Genomic DNA, 25,574 nt, shown 5'->3' on the forward strand with positions numbered 1-25,574 from the left:
GCAAGGTAACGATTTGGATGGAGAGAAAAGGGCAGATCTTGACGATGTTGTGGAGGTGAGACCGGCAGATTTTTGTGACGGATTGGATGTGTGGGGTGAATGAGAGAGCGAAGTCGATGATGACACCAAGGTTGCGGGCTTGTGAGACGGGAAGGATGGTAGTGCCATCTACAGTGATGAGAAAGTCAGGGAGAGGGCACGGTTTGGAAGGGCAGATAAGGAGTTCAGTCTTGGACATATTGAGTTTTAGATGGAGGGCAGACATCCAGATGGAGATGTCCTGAAGGGAACGAGTGAGTTGAGTTGAGTGGAGAGGGTGGGAGTTGAGAGCAGTGATCTGGTCATCAAGATTGGGTAGAGCGGATAGGGAGATGACGTGGGGTGCGATGTGCTGAAGCATATACCCTTGCATCCTCTACCTGTACTTTATTTTAATGTATTTCCCTGACTGTTTCCCTGTTCAACAAATCTATTGTTTTCTTCTAAACGTTTAGTAGATTTTTTTCACCCATAGTGAGTGTTCAGTAAATACATCTGATTGATCGATTGATTGATTGATTGTAGATGGACAGGAATGGAAGAGAAGAGGATTAGAAGGGAAGCTGAGAAGTTCAATTTTAGATTTTGACAAATGTACATGATGTGGAGGCAGGAGGAGATGGGGGTTGGATAGGGTGTGGGAAGTCATGACTACAGAGATAGCTTGGGGCGATCAGGGAGTAGCTGCAATCATGTTTTTGGATGAATTCTCTTCGTGAGAATAATGTCACATAAGCAATATCTTCAACTCCTCCCTCTCCTTCAACCCAAATATTCAGGCTGTTGCCAATTGCTTTTGGTTTTACAACTACAACATTCCCAGACCGGCCTCTTCCTCTTCACCCAAATGGCCACCACACTCATCTAGGCACTTTTCTTATCCGGACATAACAACTATACCAGCCCTCCTCACTCATCTCCCAGCTGCCTTTTTCTCTTTCCTCCGGTCCATTACTTCACTCTGTTTCCCAGATCACTTCTCTGGAATGTTCTACCCACAGCTCTTCACTTGTTAAAGATGTTGTTTTTTAATGTATTAATGTAAGGCTCTCTACCTGAAAGGTCTTGCTAATAGGACTCTTCTGAAGATGAATCTAAGTTTATCAGACAGCTCTCTCCTGCCCTGCCTCCTTTATCTCTGTCTCTTTATTTTTCTGTCTTTATGACTGCTTATGCATCTCTCTTTAACTCTCTTTCTTTTCGGTCCTGGCATCCAATCTGCACCTCAGATCTCCTCGTATTTGAAAATACTAGGAGAAACTCTGTATAACTAAGTAATGTTGAACTTGTAAAAACTGGTAAACAAAATGCATCCTGAAAATACTTAGTGATAGTGGGGTTGAGAAATGTCATAGACTCCATTTATATCTTGAACTGCTTACAGTAAATTTCTAAACAGTGAATTGTGAGGGATCCAATGACCTTTCCAGTAGGTTTTCACTTAGAACAATGATCTCAGCAAATATTAAGGGATGAGGTATTAATTAGTAGAAAGAGCCCAGGACTCTGGCTTTTAGTCCTAGTTGTGTAATTTGACTGCTGTGGGTGAGTTCCTTAACTTCTCAGTGCCTCTGTTTCTTCATCCGTACAATGGGATAAAATTTCCCCTGGAGGCGTACAGTCTAAGAGGAAAGGGGTACAGATATTTTATCCCCATTGTGCAGATGAAGAAACTGAGGCACCGAGAAGCTAAGGAACTTGCTCAAATCTAGGTTGTGTCTGATTTGATTACCTTGTGTCTCCCTAATGTTTAGTATAGCCCTGGAAACTTCCTAGTGCCTTTCTCACTCCCTTCATAATCATCATATTCATATTATTATTATATTTCAATGTATTCTTAATAGTACAGCAGTCCCTCCATTCCTATTCAGAATGAGGACCTGTGTTCTGAGCTAGTGGTTTGAAATTAATAATGCTTGATATTTCTCAATTTGGCTGATTCAGTTAAATATCCATCTGCTGTACACTCATCACGTTGGCCGACCTGATGGAGAAATCAAAGAACATCACAAAGTTTGTCTTCGGGGGTCTGCTCCCAAACCAAAAGGGGAAGGTAACTTGTTTCGTGCTGTTCTTACTCTGTTATTTAGCCATCTTACTGGGCAACCTTCTTATCCTCATCACCATCAGAAACAGCCATCTTGGTCAGCAGCCTATGTACGTTTTCCTCAGTTCCTTGTCCACCATGGACCTCTGCCTCACCTCCACAGTTGCTCCTAAAATGATCGCGGGCCTATTGGTGGAAAGAAAAATCATCTCCTACAACTCCTGCATGGTCCAACTCTTTGGTGCTCATTTCTTCAGCGATGCAAAGATATTCATCCTAGTGGCCATGGCTTACGATCGCTACGTCGCCATCTGCAAGCCTCCCCACTACCTGATGGTTATGAGCCGGCAGACTTGCCACACGTTGGTCTTGGCCTCCTTTGTAGGGGCATTTGTGCATTCGATCGTGCAGATTTTCATCATGGTGCAGCTACCATTCTGTGGCCCCAATCAGATTGATCACTATTTCTGTGACGTGTTTCCTCTGCTGAAGCTCATCTGTACCGAGACCTATTTTGTCAACGTCTCAATCATTGCCAGCACGGGTGCTCTGTCCCTACTACCTTTTTTTGCCTTGATCGTTTCCTATCTCTTCATTTTATCCGTCCTGAGAAAACACTCCACAGAGGGTCGGCACAAAGCTCTCTCTACCTGTGGTTCGCACATCACCGTGGTACTCATGCTTTTCTTGCCCCTCATCTTGACTTATATTCCCTTGGGCGATTCCGTCAGCAAGGATAAAGTGTTTGCCTTCTTTTACACCATCATCGCCCCCATGTTCAACCCCTTCATCTACACAGTGAGATACACCGATATGAAAAATGCCATGAGAAAGGTGTGGTGTACGAAAGTGTTAACAGAAAGAAAATAAGTGCATAAAATTGACTTCCATTTCTTACATTTTCTGTACACTTTAGCATAGCATTGTGCATTAGCTCTCCTCTCCTTCTCCTCTCCTCCCTGTCACCACCCCCCTTTGCCCTACTCCCTTCCCCTCCCCACAGCAATTGTATATATTTGTACACATTTATTACTCTATTTCATTTGTACATATTAACCATATTTATTTTATTAATGAGTGTATATAGCTATAATTCCATTTATTCTGATGGTATTGACACCTATCTACTTGTTTTGTTTTGTTGTCTGTCTCCCCTTTCTAGACTGTGAGCCCGTTGTTGGGTCGGGACCATCTCTATATGTTGCCCATTTGTACTTCCCAAGCACTTAGTAAAGTGCTCTGCATACAGTAAGAGCTCAATAAATACGCTTGAATGAATAAATTAGCATTAGTATGTGTTTTCTGCACACATTATTCCACAATAGCATATCCATGGGTTGTACTTCCAGACCCCTTTCTTGTACCAATCACTCAGTGGTATTTATTGAGTGCCTTAAGTGTGCAGAGCACTGTACTAAGTGCCTGGGATAGTAAAATACCACAGAGTTGGTAGACATGATCCTTGATATCGTATAGATCAAATGATCATCAGCATGTCTGCTCTCTTTGTGGCAGAGTTAACATCACACGGCTATCAAACTTTCTATGGCATGCTTCAGCCAAGGCTTCTCCTCTTCCAAAATCTTCAAGATCATGGAGCTCTTCATGTCTTTCTTGAAACAATTTTCCATGATTGTCATTTGCATGTGTAATGGCTCCTCGAACAGTTATCATTTAGTAATTAAAATATAAAACCAGGTGTTTTATGTGATTCATTTCAACGTGCTTGTGGCATAATGGTTCCTCTCAGTGGGACAGTAAGTTACCTTTGCAAATTACTTTCAAAAATATTCAGACCTGAAAAATTCATTTGCTCTGCATACGTTGTATCAGCCCTGCCTGCATTTATCATAATTCCACCCTCACAAGTCTGACACTGGCTCCATAAAGTTAAGAGACCAGTATCCAGAGCTTGGTACAGTGTCTTGCACAGAGTAAGTGCTTAACAAAAACTGTAATTAATTATTATTGTTAATGTGCTAAAGCTTGCAAATCCCAGCGTGAATTCATTATGGAAACTAATATTGAAGGAAATTATTAGAGGACCAATTCTTGCTTTCTGTGTCTCTTTTGCCATTAATTTTCATAAGACTGAATGATTTTTCCCCCTCACTGGATGAAAGGAAGTAGGCATTATGTGGGAGGTATCATGACTGGAACCCGTTAATCTAATTGTGTAGCCAAATGGAAAGAGGCACAGGATTTAGAGTTAGGAGGCCCAGGTGTGACTGTCCTCAAGTTGCTTAAATGTTCTTTACTTCAGTTTCCTCATCTGAAAAGCTGAATCAGAAACCTATTTCTCAACCCTCTAGGCTGTGATCCCTGCCTAGAACAGGGACTATGTCCATCTGATTGTTTTGTCTTTACCCCCGCACTTAGCAAAGTATTGGACACCCACTAATCACTGAATGAATATTATTATCATTAACATTATTGTTATTATCCAATTTCCCATTGCTAAGAAAAGGGGACTATATTAATCTCTCAGGCTGATAGAGCAGAATTGGAAGCAGATAATTTATTCTTAACTATTTCCCTTCAATGAATATATGTATTTAAATATTTTCTGACCCTAGCAATCAATTCATCACACTTATTTAGCCCTTTATTATATGCAGAGCACTGTAATAAAAGCTTGGGAAAGTACAGTGTAGCAATGTAATAGGTGAGAGTGCTGCCTTTGAACCAATACATTTTCTATTTCTCTCTCTCTCTCTCTCCCTTCCCCTTTTCCTCCCTCTCTCTTTCTCTCTATCTCTACACACTGTGTGACCAGTCCCAGGTTTAGATTATAACTAATGTTTAGGTTAGGGCTAAAATGATGGTTCTTTTTAGCTTTAAACTCCAAACCCATTACAATCTAAGCCCATGGCAGTCCACAAACGGCCAGAAAAGTTTCAAGCTTCACTAATTAACCAGCCACATGCATATGGGCTCTTGTATATAGAGATCAATCAATGTGAAAACACATCCTCTGCCTTTATTGGGTGTTCTATGATGGAATCCTGCCAGGGCCATCAACAACACAACATTATCAAGGAACTAAGACCCGAACAGATACATTTGCAAGAAGATACTGACTCTCGCTAACATTTGAAGTCAAAAGAATGGTTTACAGTAACAGTAACAGCTTTTATTAAGCACTCACTGTGTGGGCCACTGTATTAAGGTCTGGGAGAAAATCCACAGATTCATTCATTCAATCATATTTATGCATTCATTCACAGATGGGAATTGGACCCTGACTCTGTCCCTCAGGGGTTTCACAATCCAAATCCATCAGATCTCTCAAGTTAACCTGGCCACCGAGCACCTGATTTCAGTTCAGTGAATGAGATGTTTGGCTCTCTCAGGACAAACCCGAACCTCTTCAAATAGTTTAGGGGAGCACTAGATCAAGAGGACTTGAGGGGAGGCTGAGATGAGGCAAGAAGGAAGGAACTGATTAGTAGAAAGCAGCAACAATATAGGTAGTGTAAAAAAGAAGGGAGCTAGAAGGGAGAAGAAAGAAGAGAAGACGTGTGCCTAGTTGAAAGAACACAGGCCCGGGTTCTAATCCTGACTCCTCCACTTGTCTTCTGTGTGATCTTAGGCAAGTCATTTCATTTATCTGTGCCTCAGTTACCTCATCTATAAAATGCGGATTAAGACTGTGAGCCCCATGTGGGACAGTGTCCTACTTGATGATCTTTTATCTACCCCAGTGTTTTGTACAGTGTCTGGCACACAGTGAGCACTTAACCCGTACCATTAAGAAAAAGAGAGAGTAGGAGGGTGAGTTGGAGGAGATGAAGAAAATAACTCATCATGTTGAAGCAGCATGGCTCAGTGGAAAGAGCAAGGGTTTGGAAGTCATAGATTTTGGGTTCTAATCCTGGCTCCACCACTTGTCAGCTGTGTGACTTTGGGCAAATTATTTAACTTCTGTGTGCCTCAGTTCCCTCATCTGTAAAATGGGGATTAAGACTGTGAGCCCCACGTGGTACAACTTGATCACCTTGTTTCCGCCCAGAGTTTAGAATAGTGCTTTGCACATAGTAGGTGCTTAACAAATACGATTATTATTTCAATTGGCTTTTCTGCATTTCCTAGTATGTAAAGTAGCTGAGATTTGGTTTCCTGAATTAGGAAGGAAGCAACTGCCACCTAACAGCTTTTCTGTTATTCCTGAGCTCAGGAGGATGAGAAAGATTGACTCAGCAGGCTCAGGCATTTTGGCTTCTAAGAGTTTATTGCTGTACTTTAGAAGCGACGGGCTGCAGATTTCATTGGGATCCTCCTGCCCACAGATGCCGTCCTAGGCCATTGGGTGAGATAAGCTGCTTGGAACCAACTATCTATGTTGCAGCATCACTGAGCAGTGACCAAAGTAAAGATGAGGAGCTCAGCTGCCAGGGGTTGAACGTGTTGGGGAGAAGACTGGGAGGAGGCAGCCAAGATGTCAGTCGGCAGGAAGTCAGGTCTTTCCGCTCGACTTCTACAGATGCCCCGTAAACCTTCTGTGCATTTCAGATCTTGTGGGCCATCTTACTCCCTCACTCTACAGTCCCATTCATCCAGTAAACATTTCTGAAAGGGATCGGTACAACTAACCTCTTTTGTATCTGAGATTCCTCCTGCAACATTTAGCAATTGGAATATTTTTGTTTCATTCTAGATTTTTCTATTTGCAGAAATGATTACAATTTGCTTAGCGGTGCAGCAGTCAGGTTGAACTGAAGTCCTGATTTGGAATGAAAATATTCTAACATAACAATCTATTAATAATAATTGATGATAGTAATTGTGCCTCTATTTGCTAAGCACTGTGTTAACTGCAATGTAATCAGATCCCACAAAGGCTTCCTAGTCTAAGTAGAAGAGAGAACAGGATTGAATCCCCATTTTTTAGATGAGTAAACTAAGGCCCAGATAAGTGAAGTGACTTGCCCAAGGTCACACAGCAGGTACATGACGGAGCTGGGATTAGAACCACATTCCTCTAAGGTAAAGAATCACTTACATGAACCAGACATTGAAAACAAATGATTAAGTTTGTATATATGGTATTATTTCAGATCATTTAAAGCTTTCCTGCCCCCTCACTGATTTTACTGAAAACAAGGACAGCAGCATCACTAAATTTGTTCTCATGGGAATTTCCCCAAACCTGGAGATCCAAAAACTGTACTCTGTTCTGTTCTTAGCATGTTAGCTTATAGTCTTCCTGGGAAATCTTCTCATTTTCACACTATCAGACGTAGCCATCTGATCGAACAGCCTATGTATTTATTTCTCAGTCTGTTGCCTGCCATGGATCTCTACTATACCTCCGCCATTGTTCCCCAGATGATCCGAAACCTACTTGTTGGGAGCAAAACAATTTCTTTTTCCAACTCTATGTCTCAACTCTTTGCTGCGCATTTCTTTGGCGGGGTTGAGAACTTCATTCTAGTGGAAATGGCTTACAACCGTTACATTGTGATCTGCAAACCCCTACACTACCTGGCAGGGTGAAGTTTCTATTTGGCCATCTTTATATGATGCCCAGATATTAGGTGCTATAAGCCAAACCTCCTTTTCTTGAGGTGTTTGTTAAGTGCTTACTATGAGTCAACCAGTATTCTAAGGACTGGGGAGAGTACAGTGTAGCAGAGTTGGTACACACATTCTCTGACACATACATACAGTCTAAATAGGAGGGGCAACAGGCATTTATTTTATTGCCATTTGACAGTTGAGGAGACTGAGGCCCAGAGAAGTTAAGAGATTTGCCCAAGGTCAAACAGCAGCCAGGTGACAGATCCAGAAATAGAATCCAGATCCTTCTGATTCCCAGCCCTGTTCTTTATCCACTAGGCCATGTTGCTTCTCTGTCTCACAAGGATGTAACTTTGGCCTTCTCCTCAACTCATTTCTCTTACTCAACTCACATATTAAATCTGTCACCAAATCCGGTAGGTTCTTCCTTCCCAGATCATTAAATTCTGCCCTTTCCTCTCCAACCAAACTGCTAAAATCTTGATCCAAGCTCTTATCTTATCTCTCCTTGATTACTGCATCAGCTCCATGCTGACCTCCCTACCTCCTCACTCTCTCCACTCTAGTCCATACTTCACTCAATTGCCTGGAACATTTTTTCTACAAGACCATTCTATCCATGTTTCACCGCTCCTCAGGAACCTCTAGTGGTTACCCATTCACCTCTGCATCAAACAGAACCTCCTTACCATTGGAATTTGAACACTTAACCACCTTGTCCCCTCCTATCATACCTCCCTGATTTCCTACTTTAGCCCAGGACGCACACTTTGATCCTCTCACACCAAGCTATTTACTGTACTTTGATCTCATCTATCTCACCAGTGACCCCTCGCCCATATCCTGCCTCTGGCCTGGAATTTCCTTCTCCTATATATACTACAGACTACCACTTTCCCCACCTTCACGTCTTTTTAAACTCACATCTCATGCTAGAGGCCTTCCTTGACAAAACCCTCATTTTCCCGACTCCCTCTCATTTTCTGCATCACTTTTGCACTTGGATTCACAACATTTACTTACCCCACCCTCAGCCTTCCACCACTTGTGTACATATCGACAATTTTCTATGTATACTAATGTCTCTCCTCCCCCCTAGACTGTAAGCTACTTGTGGGAAGGGAATGAATGTGACCAACAACTCTCTTATATTATACTCTTTGCTTAGTAAAGTGCTCTGCACATAACATAAGCACCCAATAAATATGATTGTTTGATTCTCACTGTGCCTTTCTCTCACCTCTCCTGCATTCACCCCATTACTCACAACTTTCCTCCTGCCTTCCTCCAGGGACCTGGGTATATGGGGGAAGGATTCTTTTAAGGAGGATTTGGCTATCCACTGACTATGGGGAATGAGAGAGGAATAAAGGATAAACCCACAATTGTTGGCGTTCGAAATGGGGATGGTATCTGCGCTGTCAGCTGTGATGGGAAGTTAGGTGGAGGAGAAGATGTGGGAAGGATAAAGGTTGGATATATATTGCCCTTGGTACTCGGCATCTTCTAGATGGTTTTCCCAAAAGAATATATAGTAATTCAAGAAAATGGGACAGAAAAGAATCCAAGATTATCTTTGATATCTTTGATGAAATTAACTCCTCGACTCCATAAATGCCTCCTGCCCAGAACTTGCCTGATTTCAGCTGTGTAGCTCCCAATGACTGTTTCCAGTAAGGCCGATGGGTAAGGGAGAAAATCTCTCCTTGGAATATGTTGGCCTCACTTAGAGCTCAGGGACAGAAGATTGAGATGGAATGGTGGCAGAGGTCAGACGGTTAACTAAAATGCAAATTAAGTGCATGAGACAAAGTTTCTGGATTGAAATAAAAACAGTTAGCTCCAAGCCCCAAAAGGCACTGGTATATAGTAAGTACTTAACAAATGCATCAATAATCTATTTATTGAGCGCTTACTATGTGCAGAGCACTGTACTAAGCGCTTGGGAAGTACAAATTGGCAACATATAGAGACAGTACCTACCCAATAGTGGGCTCACAGTCTAAAAGGGGGAGACAGAGAACAAAACCAAACATACTAACAAAATAAAATAAATAGAATAGATATGTACAAATAAAATAAATAAATAAATAGAGTAATAAATATGTACAAACATATATACATATATACAGGTGCTGTGGGGAAGGGAAGGAGGTAAGATGGGGGGGGATGGAGAGGAGGACGAGGGGGAGAGGAAGGAAGGGGCTCAGTCTGGGAAGGCCTCCTGGAGGAGGTGAGCTCTCAGCAGAGCCTTGAAGGGAGGAAGAGAGCTAGCTTGGCGGATGGGCAGAGGGAGGGCATTCCAGGCCCGGGGGATGACGTGGGCCGGGGGTCGATGTCGGGACAGGCGAGAACGAGGTACGGTGAGGAGATTAGCGGTGGAGTAGCGGAGGGTGCGGGCTGGGCAGTAGAAGGAGAGAAGGGAGGTGAGGTAGGAGGGGGCGAGGTGATGGAGAGCCTTGAAGCCCAGGGTGAGGAGTTTCTGCCTGATGCGCAGATTGATTGGTAGCCATTGGAGGTTTTTGAGGAGGGGAGTGATATGCCCAGAGCATTTCTGGACAAAGATAATCCGGGCAGCAGCATGAAGTATGGACTGAAGTGGAGAGAGACACGAGGATGGGAGATCAGAGAGAAGGCTGGTGCAGTAGTCCAGACGGGATAGGATGAGAGCTTGAATGAGCAGGGTAGCAGTTTGGATTGAGAGGAAAGGGCGGATCTTGGCAATGTTGCGGAGCTGAGACCGGCAGGTTTTGGTGACGGCTTGGATGTGAGGGGTGAATGAGAGAGCGGAGTCGAGGATGACACCAAGGTTGCGGGCTTGTGAGACGGGAAGGATGGTAGTGCCGTCAACAGAGATGGGAAAGTCAGGGAGAGGACAAGGGAGAGGACATTATTACTGTGATTTTGATTGGCTCTGATACTTCTGACACTACTGGATAGAGAACGGGCCTGGGAGTGGATTCCAATACCATCTCCACCACTTGTCAGCTATGTGACCTTGGGCAAGTCACAACTTTTCTTTGCCTCAGTCACCTCATTTGTAAAATGGGAATTAATGTTGTGAGCCCCATGTGGCACAAGAACCGTGTCCAACCTGATTAGCTTCCATCTTCTCAATGCTTAGTACAGTACCTGTCATATAGTAAGTGTTTAACAAATATCAATAGAGATTGTGCAAATTTCCAGATTTCTTCCGTGGAGTCTTCCCAGGAAGTCATTCCCTGGCCCTTTAAGTGCCTTTAAGTACACAGAGTCTGTTCAGCAAAGATTGTCCCGAGACAGTTTCTGCTCTGGGCCTTAGTGGATTCAAGAATGGGGGCTATAGACCTAGCCTTATTGAGTGTTTTCTGTGCTCAAACCCAACTGGATGAAAAAGAGGTCAGAAAGACTTTTCCGTAGCTTCGCTCATGAAACCCAGAAGCTACTTGATATTCAGGACCTCCGGTTTCTAAGAAGTTGTTCTTGTGTAAGTACTTCATTTTTTTAAGCAAGCAAAAGATCCAGCAGTGCTTTCTATGTATCCCTGAAAATCTTTACTAGTTCCCCAAAAAGGAACTGGTAAACTGACCAGAGAACCACTGAGAAATCCTTCACTAAAAGGGTAGGGGTTTATGTTCGCCATACTTATTCTTTATGTCTCCTAGTTCTAGGTATTGTCTATCTATAAAAAAGCATTTTGTTCATTCATTCAATCTTATTTATTAAACTCTTACTGTGCGCAGGGCACTGTAATAAGCTCTTGGGAAGGTACAATACAACAATAAACAGTGACATTCCTGTGAGCTCGTTGTTGGATAGGGACGGTCTCTATATGTTGCCGATTTGTACTTCCCAAGCACTTAGTACAGTGTTCTGCGCACAGTAAGCGCTCAATAAATATGATTGAATGAATGAATTCCCTGCCTAAAACGAGGTTTTCGTTTGAATGCAAAAGAGTATTTCCTTGTCAAGCACTGGTACATTTTCCTGGATAAGAGATATGTTCTCTTGGGATAAAACTCTGTTCTTTCTACCAGTTATCTGCTGGGAAATTGTCATAAGGTCATTGACACTCACATACATGTTCTGATTTTAGCACATTAGATGAAGCTCTGTAAACTGTATCTTTTGCTAGAGGAACTCATCTGGACAAAGTTCACATTTCGGGATTTGAATCACCCCCTTTCTATGTTAGTATGGTGTCTTGTGTCCACCATCCTCAGACTTTGTCAGAAAAAAATCCTAAATATTTGACACAATATCAATCTCTTCTTTTTTTGTCTTGTCCAAAGTCAGTCAGCGACATACGAAAAGAGAATTGTAAAAAGAAAAATTATGCTTCTAGAATTGCTTAGCTTCTCCCCCTAGATCTTCTCTGAAGATATTCTGGTTCCATCAGGCAGCTTTTAAAGGAATCCCAAACACATCGACTCCTTTGAAGACTAACCGTGACAGAACATGATTATGTACATATCAATATGTAATTTTTTCCCAGTTCAAATGTGAAATAGCTTCAAATGAGCCAAAAACGTTTAATTTCAGCTGTCTATTTCTAATAGAATGAGGTATGGCAACCGAGACTTTAAAATTCATTTGAAAGTCATTGGCCATTAATTTCCTTGGTATTTTTCCCTATGGACAGGATTTGAATGGGGCTCAATTTACAGAATGTTATCACTCAAAGGACAGATGTGTTGAATAGAGAGGTTATGAAAATTTGGATTTGAACACTCCTAGTTTTGCCAATAACTGCAAAACTGCAAACTGTTGCAGTTTGGTTAAAAGGCTTGGGTGAGAAATCACATATAATAAAAACTATGCAACTTTGTATATACTATCTATGATATTTCTGTTTACAATCATTACAGATAAATGCTCCTAATTCACAGGATGGAAAATAACAGGAACAATATCACAGAATTTGTTCTCTTAGGTCTGTCCAGTGATAGAAATTTGCAGATATTCTGCTTTGGATTGCTCCTCTCTTGTTACATTGCCATCCTCTTAGGAAATTTCCTCATCCTTATCACCATCAAATGGAGCCCCCTCTTCAAGCAACCCATGTACTTCTTCCTCTTCCACTTGTCCCTCATGGACGTCTGCTATACTTCCACAGTAACTCCCCAACCAGTCAGAGATATGCTGTCTGAGAAGAAAACCATCTCTTTCGACCACTGTATGATGCAACTCTTCACCTTGCACTTATTTGGAGGGGTTGAGAGCTTCATTTTCGTGGGGATGGCTATGATCATTATGTTGCCATCTGCAAATCCTTACACTATATGGTCATCATGAACGTGCAGCGATGTGCCACAGTGGTTGCAGTGTGCTGGGGAGGAGCATTTCTCCATTCCATCGTCCAGTGGTTTCTTGTCAATTTTTTGCCCTTCTGTGATCCTAATAAGATTGACCACTATTTCTGTGATGTTTACCCTCTCTGGGAACTGGATTTATCGGATACGTATGTGACTGGATTTTTAGTCCTCGCCAGTTTAGGAACAATTGTGCTAGCTACTTTTGCAGTTTTAGTCTTCTCTTATGTCACCATTTTAGCCAGTCTGAGGACCTGCTCTTCGGAAGGATGTCCCAAAGCCCGCTCGAACTGTGTTTCCCACATCACGGTGGTGGCATTGCTTTTCTTGCCCTCCATCTTCATTTACCTCTGCCCAGCCCAGATATTCCACGAGGATAAGGTGTTTGCTCTGTTTTTCACCATCACCGCCCCCATGTTCAACACCCTCATCTACACTTTGAGAACTAGAGAGATGAAAACGTCCATGAGAAAGGTGTGGTGTTGGAAGCCATGTTTGAAGGGAAAATCAGGAAGGTGAAATAGATGTCCACATGTTCTGTCTTTCCCTCCTACATTTGGCTTACTCCATCCACCCAACTCTTTTCCGTACAATCAACCCAGGTTTTTCCTCAGCTGAGGGGAAACAAGAACTCTTACTGTTTACCGGATTGTAAACATCCCTTCCTCCACCTCAATGCCTATATTTAATACAGCCATCCATTATCCTTTGCCATTTTAAATAAAATATTTTCAAGAAAAGGAATATCTCCTTGCTTAATGGAATGGAGAGCTTAGTACTGTCTTCAATTGATGTTGAAATTAATTGTAAGCATCTATGGAGAGGGAGTTACATCTTTGATGTGTGCTATGCAGCAGTGGCAAATGTGGGTTTTAATAGATATGGTTTCTATTAAATACTTCTGTGTAAAGCAGGTTTCTCAGTGGGTTCTACTCATACAGTTGCCTCAGTCCCACCTTGCTAGTAGATGAGGCACAGAACGGGGGTTGAAAATTCTTTTCAGACATGGGTGGGGGGAAGAATTTATGATTTTCAATGGGAAGTAGTGTGATTAGTGGTAAGAGCACAAGTCTAGTAGTCAGAGGTTTTGTTCTAATACTGTTTTTGCCACTTGTGTCCTGTGTGACCTTGTGCCAGTCAATTAACTTTTTTCTGTGCCTCAGTTACATCCTCTGTAAAATGGAAATTGAGACTCTGAGCCCTATGTGGAATCTAGACAGTGTCCAAAATGATTATCTTATTTTTACCCTAGTGCTTAGTTCAGTGTCTGGCACACAGTAAGTCCTTAAAAAACTGATCATTAAAAATCATCTTTACATCACTTAATGCATGTCATTGGTCTATAATATGGTTAAGGAACTAATTCATTAGGCTGAGTTCTTTTAAACAAGTTGGGTCTTCCTGGAATTGTTCAGTGGGAAGGGATTTATTTGAGATCATATTTTTCTTTGAAGGAAAGGGGGTAGTGTTCTTGGTAGTACGTTCTTCTGCAGTTGAAACTATGATGGGAGAATTTATGACTCGAAAGAAAAAGAAACTGCTATTCAGACAGGAGATGTCTGCTGTTAACATAAAATGGAAAGCCTACTAGAATGGAAGATAAATACATGGAAAAGTAGCTTTCAGAATGATGGAGACAATAATGTGCGTGTCCATGCAGTTTAAAAAATATGATGTAGACGTAAGAGGAGCAGTAAGGAGCTATCCCCATGAGAATGTTCACATATCTTTGTTGCAGCTTTATGTTATAATGTGAGAAGCAATTTGTCCCCCACTTGGCAGGTAGACAATTAGTAGTGGACTATCTGAAAGATGATTTTTGCAAGCAAAATGCATAGTAGTAGGGTCAGAATTTTTCTTCTTTTTGTCTTATTTCTAAAGGTATTTCAATCAATCAATCAATCAATCGTATTTATTGAGCGCTTACTGTGTGCAGAGCACTGTACTAAGCGCTAGGGAAGTACAAGTTGGCAACATATAGAAGCAGTCCTTACCCAACAGTGGGCTCACAGTCTAGAAGGGGGAGACAGAGAACAAAACCAAACATATTAAAAAAATAAAATAATTAGAATAGATATGTACAGATAAAATAAATAAACAGAGTAATAAATATGTACAAACATATATACATATATACAGGTGCTGTGGGGAAGGGAAGGAGGTAAGACGGGGGATGTGGGGAGCGAGGGGAAGAGGAAGGAGGGGGCTCAGTCTGGGAAGGCCTCCTGGAGGAGGTGAACTCTCAGTAGGGCCTTGAAGGGAGCAAGAGAGCTAGCTTGGTGGGTGTGCGGAGGGAGGGCTTTCCAGGCCAGAGGGATGACGTGGGCCGGGGGTCGACGGCGGGACAAGCGAGAACGAGGCACAGTGAGGAGTTTAGCGGCAGAGAAGCGGAGGGTGCAGGCTGGGCTGTAGAAGGAGAGAAGGGAGGTGAGGTAGGAGGAGGCGAGGTGATGGAGAGCCACCGCTACCCTGCTAATTCAAGCTCTCATCCTATCCCGTCTGGACTACTGCACTAGCCTTCTCTCTGATCTCCCATCCTCGTGTCTCTCTCCACTTCAATCCATACTTCATGCTGCTGCCCGGATTATCTTTGTCCAGAAACGCTCTGGACATATCACTCCCCTCCTCAAAAACCTCCAATGGCTACCGATCAATCTGCGCATCAGGCAGAAACTCCTCACCCTGGGCTTCAAGGCTGTCTATCACCTCGCCCCCTCCTACCTCACCTCCCTTCTCTCCTTCTACTGCCCAGCCCGCACCCTCCGCTCCTCCACCACTAATCTCCTCACTGTACCTCGCTCTCGCCTGTCCCGCCATCGACCCCCGGCCCACGTCATCCCCCGGGCCTGGAATGCCCTCCCTCTGCCCATCCGCCAAGCTAGCTCTCTTCCTCCCTTCAAGGCCCTGCTGAGAGCTCACCTCCTCCAGGAGGCCTTCCCAGATTGAGCCCCTTCTTTCCTCTCCCCCTCGTCCCCCTCTCCATCCCCCCCTCCATCCCCCCGCCTTACCGCCTTCCCCTCCCCACAGCACCTGTATATATGTATATATGGTTGTACATATTTATTACTCTGTTTATTTATTTATTTATTTATTTTACTTGTACATTTCTATCCTACTTATTTTATTTTGTTGGTATGTTTGGTTCTGTTCTCTGTCTCCCCCTTTTAGACTGTGAGCCCACTATCGGGTAGGGACTGTCTCTATGTGATGCCAATTTGTACTTCCCAAGCGCTTAGTACAGTGCTCTGCACATAGTAAGCGCTCAATAAATACGATTGATTGATTGATTGATTGATTGAAGCCGAGGGTGAGGAGTTTCTTCCTGATGTGCGGATTGATTGGTAGCCACTAGAGATTTTTGAGGTGGGGAGTAACATGCCCAGAGCGTTTCTGGACAAAGACAATCCGGGCAGCAGCATGAAGTATGGATTGAAGTGGGGAGAGACACGAGGATGGGAGATCGGACAGGAGGCTAATACAGTAATCTACACGGGATAGGATGAGAGCCTGAACGAGCAGGGTAGCGGTTTGGATGGAGAAGAAAGGGCGGATCTTGGCAATGTTGCGGAGCTGAGACTGGCAGGTTTTGGTGACTGCTTGGATGTGAGGGGTGAATGAGAGAGCGGAGTCGAGGATGACACCAGGTTTGCGGGCTTGTGAGACGGGAAGGGTGGTAGTGCCGTCAACAGTGATGGGAAAGTCAGGAAGAGGGCAGGGTTTGGGAGGGAAGACAAGGAGTTCAGTCTTGGACATGTTGAGTTTTAGATGGCAGGCAGACATCCAGATGGAGATGTCCTGAAGGCAGGAGTAGATGCGAGCCTGGAGGGAGGGGGAGAGAGCAGGGGCAGACATGTAGATTTGGGTGTCATCAGCGTAGAGATGATAGTTGAAGCCGTGGGGGTGAATGAGGTCACCAAGGTTGTGAGTGTAGATCGAGAACAGAAGGGGACCAAGACCTGAACCTTGGGGAACCCCCACAGCTAAGTATGTAGTTAAGTGCTTACTATCTGTCAGGCACAGTACTTAAGCACTGGGGTAGATACAAGCTAATGAAGTTGGACAGAGTCCGTGTCCCATTTTACAGGTGATGTAACTGAGGCATAGAGAAGTTCAGTGACTTGCTTAAGGTCAAACACATTCATTAATTCAATGGTATTTATTGAACACTTACTGTATGCAGAACATTGTACTAAGCGTTTGGAAAGTACAATTTGGCAAAAGATAGAGGCGGTCCCTACTCAGGATGAGAATCCAGTTCCTTCTGATTCCCTGGCCCTTGTTATATCCTCTAGGCCAGGCCACAAGAGTTAGACCTATGACTCAGACCGGGGCTCTGGTTGGACCTTGGTCTAGATTTCAAGCTGGATTTAGATCCCAAGAGAGAATAGAATGTCAATCCCGGCTTCTCTTAAGTAGCATGGGGTGGCTTGTAGCCATACAGTAAGCACATAACAACTACAATAATAATAATAAAAATAAAGATCACTTACTTTCCATGAGACGTTTGGCACATCCCTTAACTTCTCTGTGTTTCCATTTTCTCATCTGTAAACTGGGGATTCAATACCTGCTCTCCTTCCTACTTTAACTGCGAGTCCTGTAAGGAACAGGGACTGTGTCTGAGCTGATTATTTTCCATATACCCCGGTGCTAAGTACAATGTTTTGCACATAGTGAGCACTTAACAAATATCACATTTCCAACTATTACTTCTCTTAGACCTCCAGTAACTATAGAGAACCTTTACAAAAGGGACCGGAATATAGGAGGTTCTGAGAGAAGTCTTTGTTTCCCTCTGAGACACAGAGCGCTGGAGCGTGGCTTAGTGGATAGAACACGGGTCTGGGAGTCAGAAGGATCTGAGGTCTGATCCCAGCACCACACCCGTCTGCTGTGTGACTCTGGGAAAGCCACTTCACTTCTCTGTGCCTCAGTGACCTCATCTGTCAAATGGGAATAAGGGTTTGAGTCCTACGTGGGACAGGGACTGTGTCCAACAGGATTAAATTGTATCTACCCCAGCTCCTAGAACAGTGTTTGGCACATAGTCAGCTTTTAACAAGTACCATCATGATTATCAGTATTCCCTTGGGAAAACAGTGCTGGGTGATAGTAGCACAATACCTGAGCTCGGGAGGGGACGATTCTAATCAATCAAGCAATCAATCAATCATTTTTTGTTATTGAGCACTTACGTGTAGAGCATAAATTCATTTCATTCAATTGTATTTATTGACAGCTTACTGTGCACAAAGCACTGTACTAAGGAATTGGAAAGTACACTACAGCAATAGAGTCATTTCCTGCCTAAAATGTTCTTGAGTCGTATTCATTGAGCATTTACTGTGTGCAAACCACTGTACTAAGAGATTGGAGCACTTTACAAGGCGCTTGGGAAAGTGCAATAGAACAGAATTGGTAGACATTTCCCCTGCCCACAGTTAGCTAACAGTTTACAGGGGGAGATAGACATCAAAATCAATTATAGCTAGGGAAACATTAGAGCATAAGGAGGTGTACTATAAATGATGGGGGTTGAGGCAAAAACCAAAGGTATACAGCCAAGTGCAGAGTCATTGCAGAGCAAATGGTGGAGAAGGTAACTGAAGAGAGAGCTCATTCAGGGAGGGCCTCCTGGGGGAGACCTTCTCCATTCACGGCTGGTCTGTGTGTTTATGACCTGCTCTTTGCTCCACATGCTGAGGTGAGCTGTGCTAAGGAGGGAGACACAAACTCCATGAGTAAATTTCCAGTTGATTCTTTGATTCTGAAAAAATTTAAAGACCACCTGCAAATACTTCTTCCATGATTAAGAAATACGTAAACCTGAGTTTCAATGCATGTGGATGATGTATAATTTATTATTTCCAAAGGGCATTTTTAACCAGCTTCTGTTTAAACAAGACACCTTAGCTATATGATTTGTGAGTTTCTTCAATGTTTTCATAACTGTATAATTCTGTAGCCAACTAGCAAAAGGTGAATGAACATTTATCCTTTATGTTGACCATCAGGGTTATCATATGCTTTCTGTAACTGGCTCATAAAACAATCAATCCATAGGATTTCCTGAGTATCAACTGCATGCAGAGCATATAGCTAAGCTCTTGAAGGAGTATAATAAAGATAAAAGACATGATCCCTGGACTCAAGGAACATACAATCTATTGGCTGTGAGAGGTACAGAATAATTTCCAATTGGATGAAATAAAAGTGGAAAGATGGTTAAATAAGTCTTTAAATTCTTTAATAGTGCCTAATGTGTATGGCTGGCTGTGAATGCAAATGAACTGACTGGGTAGTTGAGAGGGTATAATCTGGGAGAAGAAAATAATCAACAAATGGTTAAATTATAATAAAAAATATGGCCAAAGTTGCAGAATTGATAGCAGTGCCCATGAAGCTGTATCAGACTTGTTTTCAACGTGATGAAGAAAAGTTCCTGGGTTTGTTCCACCCCCACCTCTGATAAAGAAGATCTTCAGGGACTTTGGGACCTGGAAGAGTCTCTGGACCTTTAAAATGTTTAGCTTTAGTAGCTGGGTCTTCTAAGCAAAGTTTTGTCCAAAGTTATCTCTGCATCAAGCATTTGCTGGAACGAGGGGGAAAACTTTGTAGTTGGGTTTTTTCCCTCTGAGCTCAGACATAGGTGGGTGAGGTTGCGTGTCTCAGACAGCGCCAAGGATACAAATTTTACTCTCAGGAAACCAGAGATGACTCGAGATTTAGAAACTCCAGTTTTTTTGGAAACTGCCTCCATCCAATGTGAAGGGTGGATTTCCACTGAGACTTGAGTTATGTCCTGATTCAGCTCTGAGAAGAGTTTGGTTCCCGTGACTGGACATAAAGATCCAAGCACACAGAAATGCATCACTGTGGGAAGACTAACAAAAGGGTAAGGTTTTTTTTCTTTTTTATAACGGCAGAGTTTTCTCTTAATTTCTCAGTTCTCACTCTAAGATTCCCTCATTCCTTCTCATCTTATGAAAACTATCGCCCCTTCCCTGCTCCCCTCCTTAACGTCCATCTTCAGCTGCTCAATCTCCACTGTTTCCCTCCTCTCTGACTTCAAACATGCCCTCTTCTCCCCGATCCTAAAAAAGAAAACCCTCACTTGACCCCAACTCCCCTTCTAGTTATCGCCCTATCTCCCTCCTACCTTTCCTTTCCAAACTCATAAAACGAGTCGTCTACACTCGCTGCCTCGAATTCCTCAAATCCAACTCTCTCCTGGACCCCCTCCAATCTGCCTTCCATCCCCTACACTACAACGAAATTGCCCTCTCAAAGGTTACCAATGACCTCCTTCTTGCCAAATTCAATGGCTGCTACTCTATCCCAACCATCCTCGACCTTTCAGCTTCCGTCGACACTGTGGACCACCACCTTCTCCTCAACACGCTATCCAACCTTGGCTTCACAGACTCCGTCCTCTCCTGGATCTCCTCTTATCCTTCTGGCCGTTCATTCTCAGTGTCCTTCGCGGGCTCCTCTTCCCGCTCCTATCCCCATACTGTAGGGGTTCCTCGAGGGTCAGTTCTTGGTCCCCTTCTGTTCTCTATCTATACTCACTCCCTTGGTGAACTCATTCGGTTCCACGGCTTCAACTATCATCTCTATGCTGATGACACCCAAATCTACATCTCCACCACCCCTGCTCTCTCTCTCTCCCTCCATGTTAGTATCTCCTCCTGCCTTCAGTTCACCTCCATCTGGATGTCTTCCCGCCATCTTAAACTCAACATGTCCAAGATTGAGCTCCTTATCTTCCCTCCCAAACCCTGTCCTCTCCCTGACTTTTTTGTCACTGTAGACGGCACTGCCATCCTTCCCATCTCACAAGCCCGCAACCTTGGTGTCATTCTCGACTCCACTCTCTCGTTCACCCCACAAATCCAATCCGTCACCAAAACCTGCCAGTTTCACCTCCACAACATCGCCAAGATCCACCCTATCCTCTCCATCCAAACCACTATTTTGCTGGCTCAATCTCTCATCCTATCCCGACTGGATCACTGCATCAGCCTCCTCTCTGATCTCCCATTCTCCTGTCTCTCCCCACTTCAGTCTATACTTCACTCTGCTATGTGGATTATCTTTGTACAGAAAGACTTAGGGCATATCACTTCCCTCCTCAATATTCTCCAGTGGATGCCTGTCAACCTACGAATCAAGCAAAAGCTCCTTACTCTCGACTTCAAGGATCTTCATCACCTTGCCCCCGCCTACCTCACCTCCCTTCTCTCCTTTAACAGCCCAGCCCACACTCTCCACTCGTCTGCTGCTAACCTCCTCACTGTGTCTCGTTCTTGCCCATCCCTCCATAGACCCCTGGCACACGTCCTTCCCCTTGCCTGGAATGCCCTTCCTCCACACATCCGCCAAACTAGCTCTCTTCCTCCCTTCAAAGCCCTACTGAGAACTCACCTCCTCCAGGAGGCCTTCCCAGACTGAGCCCCCTTTTTTCTCTCCTCCTCCCTTCTCCATTGCCCTCCACTCTGCCCTATGGCACTTGTATATACTTGTACATATTTGTTACTCCATTTATTTTCCTTGTATATATTTACTACTCTATGTATTTTACTAATGATGTACATATAGCTATAATTCTATTTATTCTGATGATATTGACACCTGTCTGCATGTTTTGTTTTGTTGTCTGTCTCCCCCTTCTTGACCATGAGCCCGTTGTTGGGTAGGCACCATCTCTATGTGTTGCCCACTTGTACTTCCCAAGCGCTTTAATAGAGTCCTCTGCACACAGTAAGCATTCAATTAATATGATTGATTGAATGAATGAATGAATAAATGTGTGCATCACCTCTGTTATATTGTACTCTCCAATGCACTTAGTACAGTGCTCTGCACATAGTAAGTGCTCAATAAATAGGATTGATTGCTTGTTTTATAATATATATGGTATTTGTTAAGCATTTGCTCTGTGTTATACACAGGAATAAATTCAGGATGATTATTGCTGTTATTATTTTTATTATTCTATTTGTTAAGTCCTATGTGTTAAGCACTGTACTAAGTATTAGGATGGATAAAAGATAATCCGTACAAGGCTTGCAGTGTGATCCAGTGAATAAAGCATGGGCCTGTCCCGAGGTGACCCTGGGGTACCGGCCATCTCAAGGTCAAATATCATCTCGTGACCAACTGAGCCAGCAGGCAGAACTCGGAAGTGAGGGTGGAATACTGCCCCCACAACCAAAACTGCTAGATTGACAGCCCAAGCCGGGAATACAGAAGGTGTCCCTCGCCCCCGTGCCAATCAAATTAGGTATGGAGGAGGGGGGAGGGCAGAGATTGGATAGACTGAGGCCGGAAGCTGGAATGGCCTAGGGGCACAGGCAATAAATGCCTGTCGCCTCTTACCTTCGGGGTCAGAACACCAAGACACGCAGCAGCCCGAGGAGCAGCCGTTGCAGCAACAGCAACCCACGTGTCTCTCTCTGCCCAGAAGTCCAGACGCCTGCTCTGCAACCAGAACCAACACACTGAGGCAAGAGCCGTGGGAGGTGTGAGTGTCTCGTGGGTGGGACCCTGGTACCACGCTGCTGATGGGAATCATGAGTGGATTCCTCCCATGTAGGGAGAGCACATGGTGAGAGCTAGCCATGAAATGAATTCTTCCCGAGTGGGAAGTGCACATGAGTGAGAGCTAGCCACCTCACCCACGTGCGATTAACGTATGATTGTGTTCCTCCCATGTACGGAAGCTCTAATATTGCTAATTGATTATATTCCTCCCGAAAGGGAAGTTCAATCCATTGCACCTAAACAATTACATAAGTTCAAATCGCCTCGCGGAATAAATTTTATATAAAACTCAGGCTTTCCATCCCCGGCGTCTCTCTCTCTCTCTCTCGCCTCACCAATCACTGAACGAACCCGTCCCCGGACGACAGCTGACAGGGCCTTGGAGTCAGAAGGACCAGGGTTCTAATCCTGGCTCCACCACTTGTCTGCCGCTTGACCTTGGGCAAATCACTTATATATAGTAATAACAATGGCTTTTTAAAGTACTTATTATGTGCCAAGCACTGTTCTTAAACCTGGAGTAGGTACAAACTAATCAGATTGTACCATGTGTGGCTCACACTCCTAAACCCCATTTTACAGAAGAGGTAACTGAGGCACAGTGACGTTAAATGACTTGTCCAAAGTTGCACTGCTGACAAGTGGCAGAGCCGGGATGAGAACCCACTACCTCTGACTTCCAACACCAGCCTCTTTCCACTAAGCCAGGATGCTTCTACATGTCAGCATGTGGGACACAGATCCTGTCCAACCTGATTAGCACTGTTCAAGTGCTTAGACCAATGCCTGGCACATAGTAAGCACTTAACAAATAACATTAAAAAATGGGGGCACGGGGTCTAAGTAGGAGAGAGGTAGAATTTAATCCTCATTACACAGATGGGGAAAATGTGGCACAGAGTCGTTCGATGAGTTGGTCAAGATCACACAGCAGGCAGGTGGGAGAGCTGGAATTAGAACCCAAATCTTGTGTCTCCTAGGCCTGTGCTTCTGCATTGCAAAATGGGGATACAATTTTCCATCTCCCTTCTTAGATGGTGAGCCCTATATGGAAAAAGGACTGTTTCCTGCCTTATTAGCATGCATTCCAGTACTTAAGACAATGCCTGGCATATGGTAAGCTCTTAATGAAAAATTATGTTTTTATCATCTCAGTAGATATGAAAAGAATGTATATCCAGAAAAGATATAAAGTTTATCTTGCAGTGTTCTCACATACATTGACACAGTATTGTTGTGATATTTAATTATAAATACAATGAACTTGTCACTGAAATTTTCTAAATTTTATTTATGATGTTTCATTTTGCAATAATTTCAGGGAAATATTCCTCATTCCCAGGATGGAAAATAGGAAAAACGTCACTGAATTTGTTCTTTTAGGTCTGTCTAGTAATAGAAATTTGCAGATATTCTTCATTGGGGCTGTTCCTCTCCTGTTACATTGCAATGATCGTAGGGAATCTCATCATCCTCATCACCATCAGAGGCAGTTCCCTCATCAAACAGCTCATGCACTTCTTCCTTTGCCACTTCTCGCTCACGGACCTCTGCTACACTTCCAACGTGACTCCCAAACTGGTCAGAGATTCGGTGTTCTAGAAGAAAATCATTCCTTTCGACCACTGCACGATGCAACTCTTCACCTTGCACTTATTTGGTGGGTTGGAGATCTTCATTTTCATGGGGATGGCCAATGATCGCTATGCTGCCATCTGCAAACCCTTAAACTATATGGTCATCATGACCACGCAGCGATGTGTCACAGTGGTTGAAGTGTGCTAGGGAGGAGCACTTCTTCATTCCTCGGTCCAGTGGCTCCTTGTCTTTTTTTGCCCTTCTGTGGCCCTAGTAAGATTGATCACTATTTGTGCGATGTTTACACTCTCCTGGAACTGGCTTGCTCAGATACCTACGTGACTGGATTTTTAGTCCTCGTCAATACAGGTAGAGTTGTGTCGGTTTCTTTAGCAATCTTGGTCTTCTCTTACATCACCATTTTAGCCAGTCTAAGGACCCACTCTTTCGAAGGACGTCACAAAGCCCTCTCCACCTGTGCTTCCCATGTAACCGTGGTGGCATTGTTTTCCTTGCCCTGCAACTTAATTTACCTCCGGCCAGCCCAGACCTTCCCAGAGGATAAGGTGTTTACTCTGTTTTACACCATCATCGCCCCCATGTTCAACGCCCTCATCTACACGTTGAGGAACAGAGAGTTGAAAACGGCCATGAAAAAGGTGTGGTGTTGGAAGCTTCGTTTGGAGGGAAAATCAGACAGGTGAAATGGATGTCCACATGTCCTGTCTTCCCCTCCTGCATTTGGCTTACTTTATCTACCCACCTCTTCTCTGTACCATCAACCCAGGTTTTCTCCTAGGATCAGAGGAAAGGAGAATTCTTACTGTTTATCAGACAGTAAACATCCCTTTCTCCACCTCAATGCCTATATTTAACACATCCATCCATTATCCTATGCCATTTCAAATAAAATATTTTCAAGAAACAGAATAACCCCTGCTTAATAAGATGGATTGCTAATTATGGCCTTCATTTGATGTTAAAATTAATTGTAAGCTTCAAGGGAGAGGGAGTTACATCTTTTACGTACACTGTGCAGCGATGGCAGATGTGGGTTTTAGCAGATATAGTTTCTACTAAATGCTTCTGTGCAAAGCAGGGTTGTCAGTGGGTTCTACTCATATAATTGCCTCAGTCCTTCCTTGCTGGTAGATGAGGCACAGAAGGGGATTTGAAAACTATTTTCAGACTTGGGAAGGCAGCATATATAATTTCAAAGGGGAGATATTGAAAAGACCACAAGACTAGTAGTCAAAGGATTTGGAGTCTAATCCTGTTTCTGCCACCTGCCTGCTGTGTGACCCTGGGCAAGTCAGTTAATTTCTTTCTGTGTGGCTCAGTTACCTCATCTGTAAAATGGAAATTGAGACTCTGTGCCCCATGTGGAATCTAGACTATGTCTAAAATGATTATCCTATATCTACCCCAGCAGTTAGTACAGTGCTTGGCACACAGTAAACACTTAAAAAAGATGACTAGAAAATCATCTTTACAATTCTTAGTGCATTTTATTGGTGCATAATATTGCTAAGGGACTACTTCATCAGGCTGAG

At 43.5% G+C, this 25,574-nt stretch overlaps 1 protein-coding gene across 1 annotated transcript; it reads left to right on the forward strand.

The window, feature by feature from the left end:
* The first annotated feature begins 2,026 nt into the window (after positions 1–2,026).
* Positions 2,027–2,956, forward strand: LOC119923270 (olfactory receptor 4P4-like). The gene has a single exon (XM_038742728.1). It carries the CDS (start codon positions 2,027–2,029, stop codon positions 2,954–2,956), a length of 930 nt encoding a protein of 309 aa, XP_038598656.1.
* Positions 2,957–25,574: the final 22,618 nt, after the last annotated feature.

Source organism: Tachyglossus aculeatus, unplaced genomic scaffold, assembly GCF_015852505.1.
Source record: "Tachyglossus aculeatus isolate mTacAcu1 unplaced genomic scaffold, mTacAcu1.pri scaffold_166_arrow_ctg1, whole genome shotgun sequence".
Taxonomy (NCBI): Eukaryota; Metazoa; Chordata; class Mammalia; order Monotremata; family Tachyglossidae; genus Tachyglossus; species Tachyglossus aculeatus.

What these genes read in the sequence shown, in the direction of transcription:
- LOC119923270 (XM_038742728.1), top strand. Translation starts at nt 2,027, where the DNA reads ATGGAGAAATCAAAGAACATCACAAAGTTTGTCTTCGGGGGTCTGCTC.